Here is a 15,358-nt window from a genome sequence, read left to right as displayed (position 1 = left end):
ACAATTGATGAAACAGTATTGGTACATTATTATTAAGGCTTCCCTGCTGGCTCTGGTAAAGAACCTGCCTGCCAATGCAGAAGACTCCGCTTCTATCCCTGGGTCAAGAATATCCCCTGGAGAAGGAAATGGGAATCCACTCCAGTATTCTTGCCATGAGATGTCCCATGGACAGAGGAGCCTGGCGAGCTACACTCCATAGGGTCACAAAGGATTCGGACGCAACTTAGCTACTAAACAACAACAACAAGAAGTCTATGGTTTACATTAGGATTCATTCTGTGTTGTACATTTATGTTACAGTATCAAATGTAATAGTTGCTCTGCCCTAAAAATCAGCTGCTTCTCCCTTCTCCCAACTGGGGAACCCCTGGCAAACGCTAATCCTTTCGCTGTCTCTAGTTCTGCCTTTCTCAGAATGTCATATGGTTGAAATCATAGAATGTGTAGCCCTTTCAGATTAGCTTCTTTCGCCTAGTAATATGCATTTTAAGTTTCCTCCAGTCCTTTTCATGGCCGGACAGCTGCTGCTTTTTAAAAAAAAAAAATCATTTGACTGCGTCAAGTACTGCAGTACTCAGAATCTTCATTGCATCACGTGGGATCTTTCCTTGCGGTGCACAGACTCTAGTTGTGTCTCTCAGGCTCAGTAGTTGCAGGAAGCAGACTGTTGCTCCACAGCAGGTGGGATCTTACTTCCCTGACCAGGGATTGAACCCAGATCCCTTCTATTGCAAGGCAGATTATCAACCATTGGACCAAAAGGGAAATTGTGCACATCTCTTCTTAACACTAAAGAATATTTCATTGTACCACAGTTTATTCTTCACCTATTGGTTGAGTCCAGGTTCTGTCAAATTAGGAATAAAACTGCTATAATCATATATGTTCAGGTTTTTGTGTGCACACACTTCAATTCCTTTGGGTAAATACCAAGAACTATAATTGCTGGATCAGACTGTAATGTTTAGCCTTGTAAGAAACTGCCAAACGGTCTTCCAGAATGAGCTGTACCATTTTGTATTTCTACCAGCAATGAGTGAGAGTTCCTGTGGCTGCACATCTTTGCCAGCATTTTGTGTTGTTAGTGTTTTGGTTTTGGGCCATACAAAAAGACGTGTAGCGGTATCTCCTTTTATTTCCAGTTCTGGAAAGCCTGGCGTGCTGCAGTCCATGGGGTCACAAAGAGTTGGACACGATTTAGCAACTGAACAATGACATGCAGTGTTAGGAACCTTTTCACGTGCATATTGCTGCCTGTATGTCTCTTTGGTGAGGCGTCTGTTCAGATTTTCTGCCCAGTTTTAAAATTGAGCTGTTGGGTTTCTTAACTGGTGAGTCATACTATCCACTTTTCTACCATTTACATTTTTAACTTAATATTCTTCGCAAATTCTGGCCAGTTCAGTTCCGTTCAATCACTCAGTCATGTCTGCCTCTTTGCGACCCTGTGAACCGCAGCATGCCAGGCCTCCCTGTCCATCACCGACTACCGGAGTTCACCCAAACTCATGTCCATTGAGTCGGCAATGCCATCCAACCATCTCACGTTTTACTCAGTTTTATGTCATCCTGGTTACTAGATGTATTTCACTGGGTTACTGTACCATAATAACAGGCTGCTTATAGAGGAACAATATTCTGATGGGTTTCCAGTTTCTCATTACCATAAATGTTCTGGTGAACATTTGTTCATATAGTTGTATGTATTTGTCTGTTCTAGTTATCTACCTACATAATATACTTGTAAACTTAGTCGTTTAAAAGAAACATTTTATTGGAACTCAAAACTTCTATGAGGCAGGCATCCCAGTAAGGCTCAGTTGGGTTATTGTTTTGTTCTGTGCAATACGATAGAGATCTCCAGCGTGACTGGAAGGTAGCATTCAACTGGTACCTGCACCAGAGCACCTAGAGTGTGGCCTCTCCAGCCCAGAGCTTCTAGAGAGTTCTGAGACGCCCTGGTGGAAGCTGCCAGACTGTGACCTCACCTGGGTCATCCCAAGACAACACCTCACCACATTCTGTTGGTCAAGTGAGTCCCTGGGGCCAACCCAGCCTCCAGGGGAGGGGAAAGGAGACCCCCACCTCTCAGTGGGAGGAGTAGCACTGCTGTGGCCCTATTGATCAGCACATTGTCTTCTTAGTTCTTTAGGATTAATGCTCAGAAAGTGTGTTGCTGGCTCAGAGGGCATGTTGTAAGTGCTGGTATTTCTACATGCACTGGCCGAGGGGACAGTTAAACTGACACTTAACTGAGTATGTTTCTACTTCAGTTAACCCTAGATTTCATCAGGCTTTATTATCTTTGTTTAACATGATAGGGGAAAAAAAAGAACCTCAGTGTTTGTGTCCCTTTAATTTTAAGCGCGGCTAAGCAGATTTTCACAATTTGTTGGCTATTTGTAGTTTTTCTCTCACGGTATGTTCTTTACCATCAGCTATGGAGAAATAAAGGGTAGTGGCCTTCACATATCAAAGACACAAGCAGTCTGTTTTCTTTCATTCACATAAGAAGACTTTATGAATTCTCTTACAAAGACCATTTTGCTGTTTAGTCGCTAAGTCATGTCCGACTCCTTTGCGATCCCATGGACTGTAGCCCACCAGGCTCCTCTGCCCATGAGATTTCCCAGGCAAGGATACTGGAGTGGGCCACCATTTCATTCTCCAGGGGATCCTCCTGACCCAGGAATTGAACCCACATCTTCTGCACTGGTGGCAGATTCTTTACCACTAAGCCACCAGGGAAGCCCAAAGACCATTTTGGAAACTGCAAAGATGAGAGATGATTCTCTCACTATTGTAGACTGAAGAAAAAAACTGCACAACCTAAACGTTAAGAATTAAGTTTTATCTGGAGGACTTTCTGAGAGACTGCTTCAAGGAGGTAAGGAAGGAATCAGGATACATGAGAGTTTTTGAGCAAAAACCACATAGTCAAAACATCGAAAGAGTACTATTGATTAACCAGACGTCTCAAGTGAGTCGATTTAACGCTTTTATGTGTATGGGAAGATGCAAATGTGGGCTCCCTGGACTCACTCCTCTGGCGTGCGCCTTAATTCTCTGCGGCCAGGATCCTGCTTCTCAGGGGCAGCTGCAGCCGCTGCTGGCTTGACAGCTGCCACATCCTTTGTTGACTCCTACGGCAGGCAGCATTTTTCATCCCTGCTTTTTATTTCTGTATGCTGTGGATAAATCTTTGATAACAGATTTCACCCTGGGGACTACTGACATTCGGCCCAGTAGGCCTGTGCTGGGGGGGGGCTCTTCCTGTGCTTGTCGGGGGCAAGCAGCACCCTGGGCCTCTCACACTGGATGCTGTCAGACCCGCACCCCAAGTCATGAGGGTCAGAATGTCCCCCACCTGAGAGCCAGTGCCTGAGGGTAAGGCTAAGCTACTCTAACAGAGAAACCCACCCAACTCAGTAGCACAGAAAAGATGGAACTTTACTTCTTCCGGAACAGTCCAGGCAGCAGGCAGCCATGTTCCACGGGGTCACTCGGGGACCCGGACTCCTCCCACTGTGGCATCTGCCCTCAAAGGGCCTTGCCATTGTCTTCCCAGTCAAGTAGAAACGCGAAGACAGGGCTGGGGGCAGAGGCAGAGGCGCAGTCTGCCGTGTGAAGGAGACACAGCACGGTGCCCGCGGCTCCCGGGCAGGGACTTAGCCACCGAGCCGTCTGCTTGCGGGCAGGGCTGGGAGGTGGCGTCCCATGGGGCAGTGGTGCGCCCAGCGCATCTCCTTCTGCAAGTACGTGAGTGCTGCAGCCTGAATGGCCCCCCTCAGAATTCACAGGCTGAATCCCTGAACCCGCAGTGTGACTGTGTTTGAGCAATAATTGAGGAAGAGAAACCAGACCTCTCCGCAGCTGTGCAGCGGGAGGGCCATGTGGGGACCCAGTGAGAAAGTGGTCATCTGCGTGCAACCCAGAGGGAGACATCAGCCCTCCTGGCACCTCGAACTTGGCCCTCCAGAACTGTGAGGAAAATGTGCTGTTAAAGCCACCCAGTTTGTGGCATTTTGTTCTCGCAACCCAGCTGAGACAGGAAGAGGTTTTGATGGACAGCAGTGAAGACTGACAGATTCCTGGGATGGAAGGTGCATCACTAAGCAACAGGTACAGTCAGGGCTATAAGGCCTCTACTTAATAGAAAGTCTCAAACTCACAAAAGCAGAGAGAACCTAACAGACTCCATGTGCCCCTGGGCCAGTTTCAGCAATTACCAACTTCCCTTCACCTGCCTCCACGCAGATGCAGGCCTGGCACCTTAGCTGGGATCTCCTGCACAAAGCAGATGCGCTTGTGCCCGTCAGGCCTCCCTGGTGGACCTGCACTGCTTAGGGCAGACTGTGCTGAAAAACAGTCTTGAGACTTGTCAGCGCAGCAGGGAACAGAGGAACTGGACATACAGATGCCCAGGCTCTCCTACTCGTGTGTCAGGGATGCGAGGTCAGGACCAGATGCATGGAGGTACGCAGTCACCCTGTGGCTGAAGGACAAGCTAAGAGAACTGGTGAGTTGCTGACCCAGCATCTGAGATCACTAGCAGCAGAAACAGTTCTTGGCTGCCTAACTCTGGACTCTGTTATGTGAGATAACTAGCTATCCGGATGATTTAAGCCAGTGAGGCTGGCATTCTGGCTGTTGGTGTTCAGTCGCTGAGTGCTGCTTCTTTTAACTAAGTAAGAAATTTCACTCTACGTTTGCTAGTTCAGTATTTCCTGCTATTAAAAGGGCATCCACGGCTCCCCAGCATGCAGGGGCAGGCCAGCCAGGCTGTCCCCATTTCCATGGGTGACCAGGAAGGCTGAGCTGTCACAAGCTGAGGTACCGCCCATGTTCCTGCCTGTCAGCCTGGTGATGTGATAGAAGGCTGTCCAACCTCAGGAGGGTCCCTACTGTAAGCCCTTCATCCTTTTGAAGGCAAGGAGATTAAAGTTTCAGAACAAAACAAGTTAATCAAAGGCAATACTGTGCTATTAGTGTATCAGTGACCTCTTGTAGATTGTACCGCAGTAACAAAATACCCCAAAGTCGCGGTGGACTCAGCTCACAGTTGTTTATTTCTGGCTGGTGCTCCCCGTCAGCGGCCCTGGTGTAGCTTGTCTGTGTTCATTCCAGGATCCAGGGTGAAAAAGCAGCCCTAATTGTGCACATGTGGTTCTCAGACTGGGGACTGGAAGTTGGGGGGTGGGAGGGTTACCTGCACAACAGTTTTCTTCCTGAAAGTGAGCTCCGGTTACTCTACAAGCTCAACATCAAGGAAGGAAGCCTTGGAAGTAACAATCTACCACCCTTCCAGGATCCACAACCTAATCAAGTAAGGGCCCATCAGGAAAACGGAAAGCTACCACAGGTGTTCTTGGGTCACAGCGAAATCAGGGGCTTGCACAAGTGAGGTGGGGGCGGAGAGCCAGGCCAACTGTTGCCACGACCTCAGCCCCAACATGAGATGGACCGTCTGGAGCTTGCGGGGTCCGTGGCCACCCCAGCCCCCGAGAGCTCTCGGCCGCCTCTAGTCTGGGGAGCTGGCGCTTCTCGAGGACTCCCCGGAGGGCAGCCCTCAATTCCACGGCCACATTTCTGGCCGTCTCCGGAGTTCTCCGCGGCCAATCCGAGCGTTCCAGAGTAAGTTCTGGGAAATGCGGCTCCCAGCACGTAACCGGCCTGACGCTGCTGTCCGCACCAAACCCCTAGGTTGAGGTCGGTCCCCCTCATGAGGATGCCTGGGGACGAGCCGTCGAAGGCCACGAAGCCCTGAAGGCAGGACCGCTAGACGGAAAGGCAGTGTTCGCGCCCATAGGAGGACAGCCGCCAACCTGACGGAGCGCTTCCGGGTGCCGAGCCGCTCGCCCTCAAGATTCCCGCCGTCGAGAAGTGGGCAACGGGAAGGCCCCAAGGCTGCAGCCGCGCTTTCGCAGGAAGAGCAGACACCCGCGCCAACGACGGCGGCCCGCGCGGGACACTGCGCGCCGACATTCTCGCCCGGAAGAGGCGATGCGACAGAGGCACTCGCAGGCCAGTCGCGCCGCTTCCGCCGTACTAGTCCCAGCCAATCCGGCCACGGCGGCCCGTGTTAGCCAATCCCGGCGCGCGCCGCGCACGCCGGCCCACGTGAGCCAATTCCGGCGCGCGCCGCGGACGCCGGCCCATATAAACCAATCCCCGTGCGCGCCGCGGACGCCGGCCCGCATGAGCCAATCCCCGTGCGCGCCGCAGACGACCACGGCCAATGGGCGGTCCGGGCGGTCTGGAGCGGTGGTGGCGGGAAGACGCTGCGATGGCGGGCCGGCGTGGCGCGCTCATCGTGTTGGAGGGCGTGGACCGCGCGGGGAAAAGCACTCAGAGCCGCAAGCTGGTGGACGCGCTGTGCGCCGAGGGCCACCGCGCCGAGCTGCTGCGCTTCCCTGGTGGGCGCGGCGGCTGGGCGAGCGCGGGGTTCCGGGGGGCCGGGGATGGGGCGCGACCCAGGGCCCCTCCGGGCCCGGAGGGTGGGAAGCGAAGGCCTCGTGGGCCTGGCCCGCCCTCGTAGGTCCGCGGGTCGGGGCGCAGGGCCCTTGTGGCCCCTGAGCCTCAGCCGGACACGTCTGTGGTGATTAACGCGCGGCTGACGTGCAGTCAGTCAGGTCCTGTGTTTGGTGAGTCTCAGTACGTGTACAGACCAGAAGGCGTCTTCACAGCCAGAGTAATGACAGTCACCCCCAGAAGTTTCCTGGTGCTGCTTTGTAACCCAAGTCTCCGATTTGTTTTGGGGTTCCTCCGCCCGCCCACCCTTGAGTGTTTACGTTCTGACTGGTTTTGTGTCATACTTTTAATTTTTAACGTAAAACATTGGTCTCGAAAACGCTTGTAAGAATATCATCAATACTTAGGTGTTCAAGAGAAGTTCAGGGTTTACAAACCAACGGCGACAGCAGTGGAGGGAAAATGCTTCCTTGAATATTTATTGTTCTAATCTTTAAGCCAGACAGTCTACAAATCTTATACAGTTGACCCTTGAATGACATAGGTATGAACTACTCGGGTCCACACACACACACACACCTTTTTTCAATAAACACACAGTACTACACAGTCCTGGGTTGGTGGACTGCAGGAACAGAGAACCTCGGATACTATGGGCTGCAGCACTTAAAAATCCTTTTGGTGTCAAGGCAGGTCCTGGACCCAGTTCCCCTTGGTTGGCACTGCCTCTGATTGCTGCTTCCTACTTGAGTTCTCTCCTCCTAAAGCTTTGTTTATCCCAGTGTCTACACACTGCTGCCCTTCCTCAGGTAAAGGTGTAAGCTTGTCCAAAGTTGTAGTAAAATAAACTTCAAAGTTAGACTTGGGTCAGGGCCAGAAGTTCTGCACAAACTCTTAATGTCCATGGCGAGCCTGATCTCATTTTCTGTGTTTTTTCTCTCTTGTTTTAGAAAGATCAACTGAAATTGGCAAGCTGCTCAGCTCCTACTTGGAAAAGAAAAGCGAGGTGGAGGATCACTCGGTGCACCTGCTCTTCTCTGCGAACCGCTGGGAACATGTGTAAACACCTTGGCCCTGCCACCCTCCCTGCTCTATACTTCCCCCGTGACTCAGTGCGGCTCTTGTTTCTGAGTGGCTGAGAGTCACGCTGGAGGCTGTACCTTTACACGTTCTTTTACTCACAGATCCCCAAAGCTCTAGTTAATACCCCCCACCCCACTCCTTTTGTGACGTTAGGTTGTTTCAAATGCACAGAAAAGCTGATGGAGACATACAGAGCATCCCTAGCTCGTCCGCCCCCACCCGGAGTCTCTCTTAGTTATGTCTTGAATGAACCAGTGTGACACGTCACTAAGTGAGGCTGACAGTTGTTGGGGTTTGCCCTCTTCCGCCCCCTCTTTGTTGTACATCACCTTGGTGGGATCCCTCTTTACCCAGTACAGTTGTTGACAGAGAGCCTGTGGGGCACACTCCCAGGTGCTTCTGTTCTCATCTGCACACGTGTGTGTCAGTAACATGTGTGTCCCGGGAGGTGTTCTGACACGAATAAACGGGGTCCTTGTGGACAGATCACCTCACGGCGTGCTTCCTAACTGCCTCGCGATCTGCGTTTCGCTCTCCTCTCAGTTCCTGCAGCCTGCTGTCCAGAAAGGCTGCTCCACCATGGATGGAACGATACCTGCTGGTGGGTGCACGAGAGGCTGTGCCTGGCACCCTCCCACAAGCAGGCTGGCACCGCGCTCCCTCTGGCCTTGGCTGAGCCAGGGTCTTGTCTGGAAAGGCCTACCCCCTCCACATGTTAGATGAAAAGGAGACCACATTTATTTGTTTGTTCTTAATTTATTTTTTGGTTGCACTCAGGCTTGTGGGATCTTAGTTCCCCAACCAGGGATTGAACCTGTGCCCTCTAGGTGGAAGCGCAGAGTCTTAACCATCTCGCTTCATTGGCATCACCAGGGAAGTCCCAGTGAGGCCATACTTAGAATCTTTAGCACATCTAAGGTTCCTTGACCTGGGTGTTCTGATTTTGGTTTTTGTGGGTTAGTAGAAAATAACGTCAGGTCAGTTTAGATTGAGAAACAGGACCGCTCCCCTCAGCCCTGGCCTTGTCCAGGCGTGCCGGCCTGTGCGCCCCAGTCTGTTCTGCCACAAGTCCCCTTCAGGTCACCCCGGCCACTCCCATCAGATCAATTTTTCTGACCCACGGAAGTCCTTGGCTGACAGGTTGGATTCTGGGCCACTGTCTGGCACCGTCGTCAGCCAGCTGCGTGACCTCAGTCTTGCCTGGCGTCTCAGCCAGAGCTTCCTGGGCAGTGCCATGGGCAGAGTGCCCCTTGGCCTGCAGTGCTGTGTTCTGCTAATGCCTCCACTTCCTCCCCGTCTGTCAGAACCTGCTGGTCCTCCAGGGCCATCCAAGGATTTATTCCTAGCAGTAAGCTTTCTCTCTTGCTTTCCGTAGCAGTTCAGCAGCACCTTCCCAAGCCTCGCTTTTAACAACATGCTGTCACATTTGTTTTACCCTTGCTCTCTTTTTAAAGATCGTGGGCTGTTAGTGAAATGCTGGGTTTGTGTTTCCTCCCGAGTGGATCTGGGCTTGCACTTTGGCCACGCTACCACAGAAGTGACGTGGGTCCTCTCGAGGCCAGGAGTCCCCATGTAGGCCCACTGAGGCATCACTGGTGGTCTCCCCTGACTCCTCAGTGAGAGGGCTGCCGGCTCCGCTCTTCCACTGAGTGGCTTCTTCCTGTCAAGAATACTGTGTAAAAACACTCTTGTCAAGCTGACCGCTGGGTTCGCAGTGGCACTGCTGGTAAAGAACCCTCTGCCGCTGCAGGAGACAAGAGACTTGGGTTCGATCCCTGGGTCAGGAGGATCCCCTGGAGGAGGAAACGGCACCCCACGGCAGTATTCTTGCCTGGAGAATCCCATGGACAGCGCAGCCTGGCGGGCTGCAGGCCCTGGGGTCACAGAGTCGGACACGGCTGAGTGGCGTAGCACACAGTAGCCCTGTCTGAGGTGGTCACTGCTTCTCTGATGTCTTCATTCCTCCTACATGGACCAGCTAGGTTCTGTGTAAAGAGCTCTCCTGCTCTGCTGTCTGTCCGTCCACCATCACGTGGACTCAGTGGGGCATCCACCTCTGCTGTTCGTTGTTTGCTGCTCAGGTTGTCCCAGACAGGGCCTGCAGGACCTCTTCAGGCTGGCTCCCCCGCCCCTCTGACGGGTCCAGCTTCCCGCGCCTTCTGCGGTAGCTGAGACCGGTTGCTGTCCTCTTGGTGAGAGGTGTTTAGCAGCCGACCTCTGCTCTGGAGTGCACGCTCACGTTGCGCACGTCTGCCTGATACCGACTCTCCCGTCCGGCGCCTCGGGCTCTGCTGGGCTCTACTCACTTGGCTGTGTCCTGCCCGCCATGGGGTGGTTTCAGAACCGCCACCTCATCTGCGTTCAGCCTGGTCGAGCTCGAGGTGGCTGCAGCTCAGTGGTTAGAGCAGGACACAGGGTCTGTGTGCACATGTCTCAGACGTGCTTTTCCCTCTTGCTGTGCTTTCCTTTGGGATCTGGGTAGGTTCATTTAACTTTGTGTATAATTTGGAGGTTTTTTCTCCCCGTTGTTGACCTCAGTTTTTGAATACATGAGACATGAAATGGTTCTAAGAGTCAGAGTCACATAGAAAGCTCGCTGCCGTCCACTGTGGGTGAGCAGCCCCCTTGGTTTCTGAGGTCGGCGGGTGCCTGTTGTCTGGATTCACCTTCCGCCCAGCACGGAGGTCCCACCCGTGCGCTCTGCTCGGCCTGGTCAGCGACGCGTCGGGGGCGTCCTGTGCTCGGCCCTGGGCTCCCTGCCTGCGGGCTCCAGAGGTTGTGAGTGTCAGCAGTGTGCACTCAGGAGCGATGCTGCGGTGAGGGGCCCGCTCCCTGTTCGAGGCCCCCCCAGCCCGTCTCCTCTGGCGCCGGGCATCAGCGGGCCGTGCTGCTGGCGATGGTGCGGCCTTTGTGCCCGTCTTCCTGAGACCCCCGGGCCCCCTGTGGAGAACATCCTCGGCCCCCGCTGCCCACGGCCGGCCTCCCAGGAGGGGACACGAGCGTCTGTCATCCCTTCCAGGCCGCGTCCACCCTTGCCTCCCCTTGCTCCAGCTTCTCCCTGCCCGCAGGGCCTGGCCCCTGTGCCTGACGGCCGAGCTGCCCCTGCGCCTCTGCCAGCAGCAGCTGTGTGCACGCCCCTGGTGGACTTGCCTTTCTGTGCCTGGCGTTGCTGGGCTGCCCACGTGGCATCTTGGGGAGAAGATCCAGAGCTTTGGGGCATGAAAGCCCGGCTACATGTGGCCACCTGGGTGCGGCCCTGCACCCACTTGGTGTCTGAGCTGCACTGTGTCTTCAGGACGCTTTGAGCCTGAGACTCAGGAGCTGTGAAGCTGGGACTGGGGCTCACAGGCTTTCCCTCTCTTGTAGGCCGTTAATGAAGGAGAAGTTGAGCCAGGGCGTCACCCTGGTCGTGGACAGATATGCCTTCTCCGGAGTCGCCTTCACCAGCGCCAAGGAGGTGAGTGCCACTTGGCCCCGTGTGTAGTTTGCACCCCGTTTGGGCTCTCTGACCCCCTGTTCTCCCGGTCACTCGGACAGGACGAGCAGCCTCTTCTGTAGCTGCGGGTTGTCCACACCGATACAACTGCAGTTTTAACTCGGCCGACACATTTCACATCAGTCACGCAGGGGGTCGGTGAGCAGACCCATTTCATCCAGCGTCTTGTTTTCAGGAGAGACGGTGAGAGTATCTGGGGTGCTATTCTCCCGAACCCCCACTCCAGGGAGCTGCTGTTTCACAGGTGCAACGGCCTGTGTGACCGCACGGCGCTTTGTCCTGCCTCTTATTTAGGATGTTCAGACATACCCCAGCAGAGAAAGGGCACCCCCAGCTCCAGCACCCGCCTCAGCGCGCTCATCTCCGTGACCCGCCAGGCACGGCGTCCACCCCCGTGAGCTCCTCGGTGCACATCCCCAGGAGAGCTTTGCACACCCTCGTCCCAAGCCCGGCGAGTGGGCAGCCATCCCCGAAAGTCTTCAGTCAGTGCCCAGATGCTGTCTGTTCACCTTAGGTTTTTACAGTTAGATTGAACCAGGGTTTGGCTAATTAAGGTCCATTCTTGAAATGTCCCTTGACGCTCCATATATAGGTTTCTACTTCTGTTTCCTTCTATTTAAACATTTAAGTTTATGTTTGCAAGGCTCCTGTCAAGGCATGGTGTCTTACAACAGTCCCTGATTATGGTTAATTCACAAAAGGTTGCAGAATGCTGACCCTTTAATTCTGCCTGTTTTCCGGCACAAGCAGCTGGGCCCTCCTTTAGGAGAGCCCTCCCGAGGTACTTGCCCCTCGGCTCCATCTGTGAACGTCTCATGGGCTCGGGAAGGGTGGACAGGTGCCCTCCGCCTGTGCTCGGGGCTCTGAGCCCACAGTTAGCTTCTAACCCTCAGGCCTTAGTGTGGCCGTGGGTCACACACTGCCTGGGGTTTCCTCCAGAATGGAAACACTGCTCTTAGAATTGCAAGGGTGAATGAGAGGGGACGTGCCACAGAGGGCACGCAGGGCACTGGCGAGGGTCTCCAGGGCTGTGGGTCTCTCCCTCCTCGGGACGGGGGGCCATCCTGGTCTGGCTGCTGCAGCCCCGTGGACTGGCTGCCGTTTGGCTGGAGGGTGTGGGGTCCTGGGCCTGGGGCGTCCTGTGGACGGAACACAGTCTCAAGAGAGAAACCACATGAGGCCTAAAGGACACCCGCTGTCGTGTGAGAATTCTCCCCACACATCCCATCTCCCTCTCCCCCATCTTGGTGAATCTGGAACCAGAAATGAGACCACGTTACGCTGGTCCCCTCTCAGGGTGGTTCTTTGTCCGCAGAATTTCTCCCTGGACTGGTGTAAGCAGCCGGATGTGGGCCTCCCCAAGCCCGACCTGGTCGTCTTCCTGCAGCTGCAGCTCGCGGAGGCGGCGGTGCGGGGCGAGTTTGGCCGCGAGCGCTATGAGAGTGGCCCCTTCCAGCAGCGCGCCCTGCAGCGCTTCCAGCAGCTCCTGGCAGACCCAAGCCTGCCCTGGAAGGTGAGTGCCACCTGGGCCCTGGGGCTGGTGCAGGAGGGGCCGCTGCCAGGCCAGGGGAGTCGGGGCTGCAGTGCAGCAGGCCTGGGTCCAACGAGGGGCCTCCCATGCCCTGAGCACGGTTCCAGCCCTGGGCCGCGGGGGCCAGGGGCCATCCCCGTTGCCCCAGCCGCCACCTCCTGCATGGTCCCCACGGCCTCAGGGCACTTCCAGTCCTGGCCCGTCTCCAGCCTCCCTGCAGGTGGCATCCATGGGCGCGACGGGCCGCACGCCTGCCAGTTGGGCTCGTGCATCTCCCTGCGCTTGGTCCGTGCCTCCCAACTGCCCTGATGAGTGGTGTGGCCAGGGCTCCCTGTGCAGGTTTAAAGCACACACCTGACCTTGCCGTGTGTCTCTGGATGCTCAGGGCTGGAGGGAAGGGCGTGCTTTTCCCCAGGCAGAGGCTGCAGTGTGGGGCCTCAACTGCCCTGCCCTCTGCTGGCCGGTTCTATCAGCTACTGAATGCCAGAGTTCTCTCTTTTTCTGGTTTTCTTCATTTCCTTTTTTTTTTTTTTCAATTTGTTCTCACCAATTTTTTATTTTTTGCCACACCCTGTGGCATGAGGGGTCTTAGTTCCCCAACCAGGGGTGGAACTCAGCCCCTTGCAGTAGAAGGCAGAGCCTTAACCACCGGACCACCAAGGAAGTCCCTCTCTGGTTTTCTTTTTAAGTAGTTCTACGTGGTGTAGATTATCCATGATTCATACTGCATTTCAGCACCTGCTGGGAACAAGACAGGAAACCACAGCATCAGGAGCGGGGAAGGGAGGGACCAGTGGCTGCCTTTCTGCCAAGCTGTCTTCTCAGCTGGGTTCCCAGAGCTCTAGGAGCTTCGCTGATGTTCCTCGTTAGGGCAGGTCCCCTCATAGGAGTCTTGGCTCCTGTTGATCTGAAAGTTTAATTTAGTTTTTTTGACATCTTTAAAGCAGTAACAGACAGAGAAAAGTTTTAAGTCTAACAAGGAACTCTTCCGGGGACCATTTGACAATAAGTTTCAGTACCTGACGTCGTCCCATGTGGACCTGGGTCGTTCACATGGGTCCTCTCCCGCGGCCCAGATGCTGGGTCCCCCCGCTGAGCTTTGTAAGCACGGACGTGGTGCCCGGCGCGTGGCTGCTCTCCTTCCTCTGAGCGTCTCAGCCTCGGTGTTTCTGAAGGCCCCGCAGGTTCCTCGTGGCTGAGCCTTAGCTTGACTTCGTGCGTGGAGTCAGGTTGTCGCCTTTGCTGGGTGGTTGCTGCCATGTCACGGGGCATCCGCCTTCAGCATGTCCGTTCCAGCCGTGCTCACCTGCACCTCAGTCAGGTGGTTCACGGTGACGTCCCTCTGCGTTCTTCTGAGGAGGGGCTTTGAGACCACGTGAAACCCCAGCGCCCACAGACTGGTGTGCAGGGCTCACTCAGCAGCAACCTGCCTTCCTCACCGTCCGAGGCCCACGCTGCCCGGGTCTGCCTCCGGGAGGCCCCTTCATGCTGGCCCCTTTCTGGTCCCAGGTGTCATGGTCTCGGCTCATCCTGGGCCTCCCTGGCCCAGTGTCTGCAGTGGCCCCAGTCCCGTTCTGTGGAGAGGCCCGCGGGGCACATGCATGCGTTCACGCAGGAGCGGCTGGGGCCGCCGCCTCTGAGGCCCATGTGGGGGTTGCGGTTGTCTGAGGGCCTCTGTTCCTGGGGCTTGTCCAGAGTTTGCTGCCCACCCCGCGGCTGCCAAGAGGCTCTTGGTGCGCCCAGGGCTGAGCCTTGGCAAAGGAGGGGCCCCGGGCATGCCCGCCCTGTGTGCCCAGTACGTGGCCCTCAGGTGGAGAGTGGTTCCTTGTGGGCTGGCTCCCCGGTGACCAAGGGTCCCGTGCCGTTCACCGGGGCTGCAGGTGGGGAGCAGCGGACGCAGGCCTGCCTGGGGCTCCGGGCGGTGCAGGCGCAGCCATGGGGGGGGCTCGTGCTGCCCTCACCACGTCCGCTGCTGGCACCAGGCCACGGGGCTGCCACAGAGCGCGGAGCGGTTTGGTCCCCCGGCGAGGCTGGAGGGTGAGGAGCCGACGCCGTGCCCCCTGGACTAGCCCGTGCACTGCCAACGTTAACGCCTGGTGTCCCCTGCCCCACACAGACGGTCAACGCCTCCAGAAGCATCGAGGACGTCCACCGGGAGATCCGCGCGCTGTCTGAGGACGCCATCCGGGCCGCCGCGCACAGGCCCCTGGGGCAGCTGTGGACGTAGGAGGCCAGCCACCTGTGCCCCAGAGATGCTTGTAAATCACTGTGCTTTCCTCACTGAGGTCTGACAGCTGCGTCCAGCGGTCGCATTGGGGTCGCTGAAACTCTAAGCATGTCCTCAGACGTCATCAATAAAGACAAGGTGGAGACGGTGGCGGCGGCTGGGGGCCCGGTGCGGTGCAGCGTCCTTGCCTGGGACCCCTGTGTTGTTGGCCTGGCCCGGCTGCGCCTGGGCTGAGTGCCAGCCTCGTGCTCTGGCCTGCGGGGCCCGGCCCAGCCGTGTGGGGCAGCGTGTGTCTCATCTGAGCACATCTGGCACATTGCTGGTCATTCTGTTGAGACGGGAAACGCAGCTGTATAATCCTCTGCATCCCGTCCCACGGTCACTCTAGGACAAGCCCTGCGGTGGGCAGGGTCCCTGTCTACAGGGCGCCTCCCGGGTGTGGGCAGGAGGCTGGGTCCCAAGCAGAAGGAGACCACGCGAGAGGTCCAGGGGCTGGAGCTGGGGGAGAGCCCCCGCCCCCCTGCACAGTGGTGCTGCCCGTCCACGG

The 15,358-nt window shown here is 55.8% G+C and overlaps 1 protein-coding gene across 2 annotated transcripts; it reads left to right on the top strand.

Moving 5' to 3' along the window:
• Positions 1-6,267: 6,267 nt before the first annotated feature.
• Positions 6,268-14,961, top strand: DTYMK (deoxythymidylate kinase). Of its 2 annotated transcripts, none has more exons than XM_043877632.1 (5): positions 6,268-6,419; positions 7,425-7,533; positions 10,924-11,014; positions 12,369-12,566; positions 14,701-14,961. In XM_043877632.1, the coding sequence occupies exons 1-5, from the start codon at positions 6,290-6,292 to the stop codon at positions 14,809-14,811; spliced, it is 639 nt and encodes a 212-aa protein (XP_043733567.1). In that variant the 5' UTR covers positions 6,268-6,289; the 3' UTR covers positions 14,812-14,961. The 2 variants fall into 2 exon arrangements, with proteins under 2 accessions (XP_043733567.1, XP_043733568.1); XM_043877633.1 differs by having other exon boundaries at positions 6,290-6,419; positions 12,441-12,566.
• Positions 14,962-15,358: the final 397 nt, after the last annotated feature.

This window comes from Cervus elaphus, chromosome 20 (assembly GCF_910594005.1).
Source record: "Cervus elaphus chromosome 20, mCerEla1.1, whole genome shotgun sequence".
NCBI classification, from domain to species: Eukaryota; Metazoa; Chordata; class Mammalia; order Artiodactyla; family Cervidae; genus Cervus; species Cervus elaphus.
This window is presented reverse-complemented; position numbering and strand designations above follow the sequence as displayed.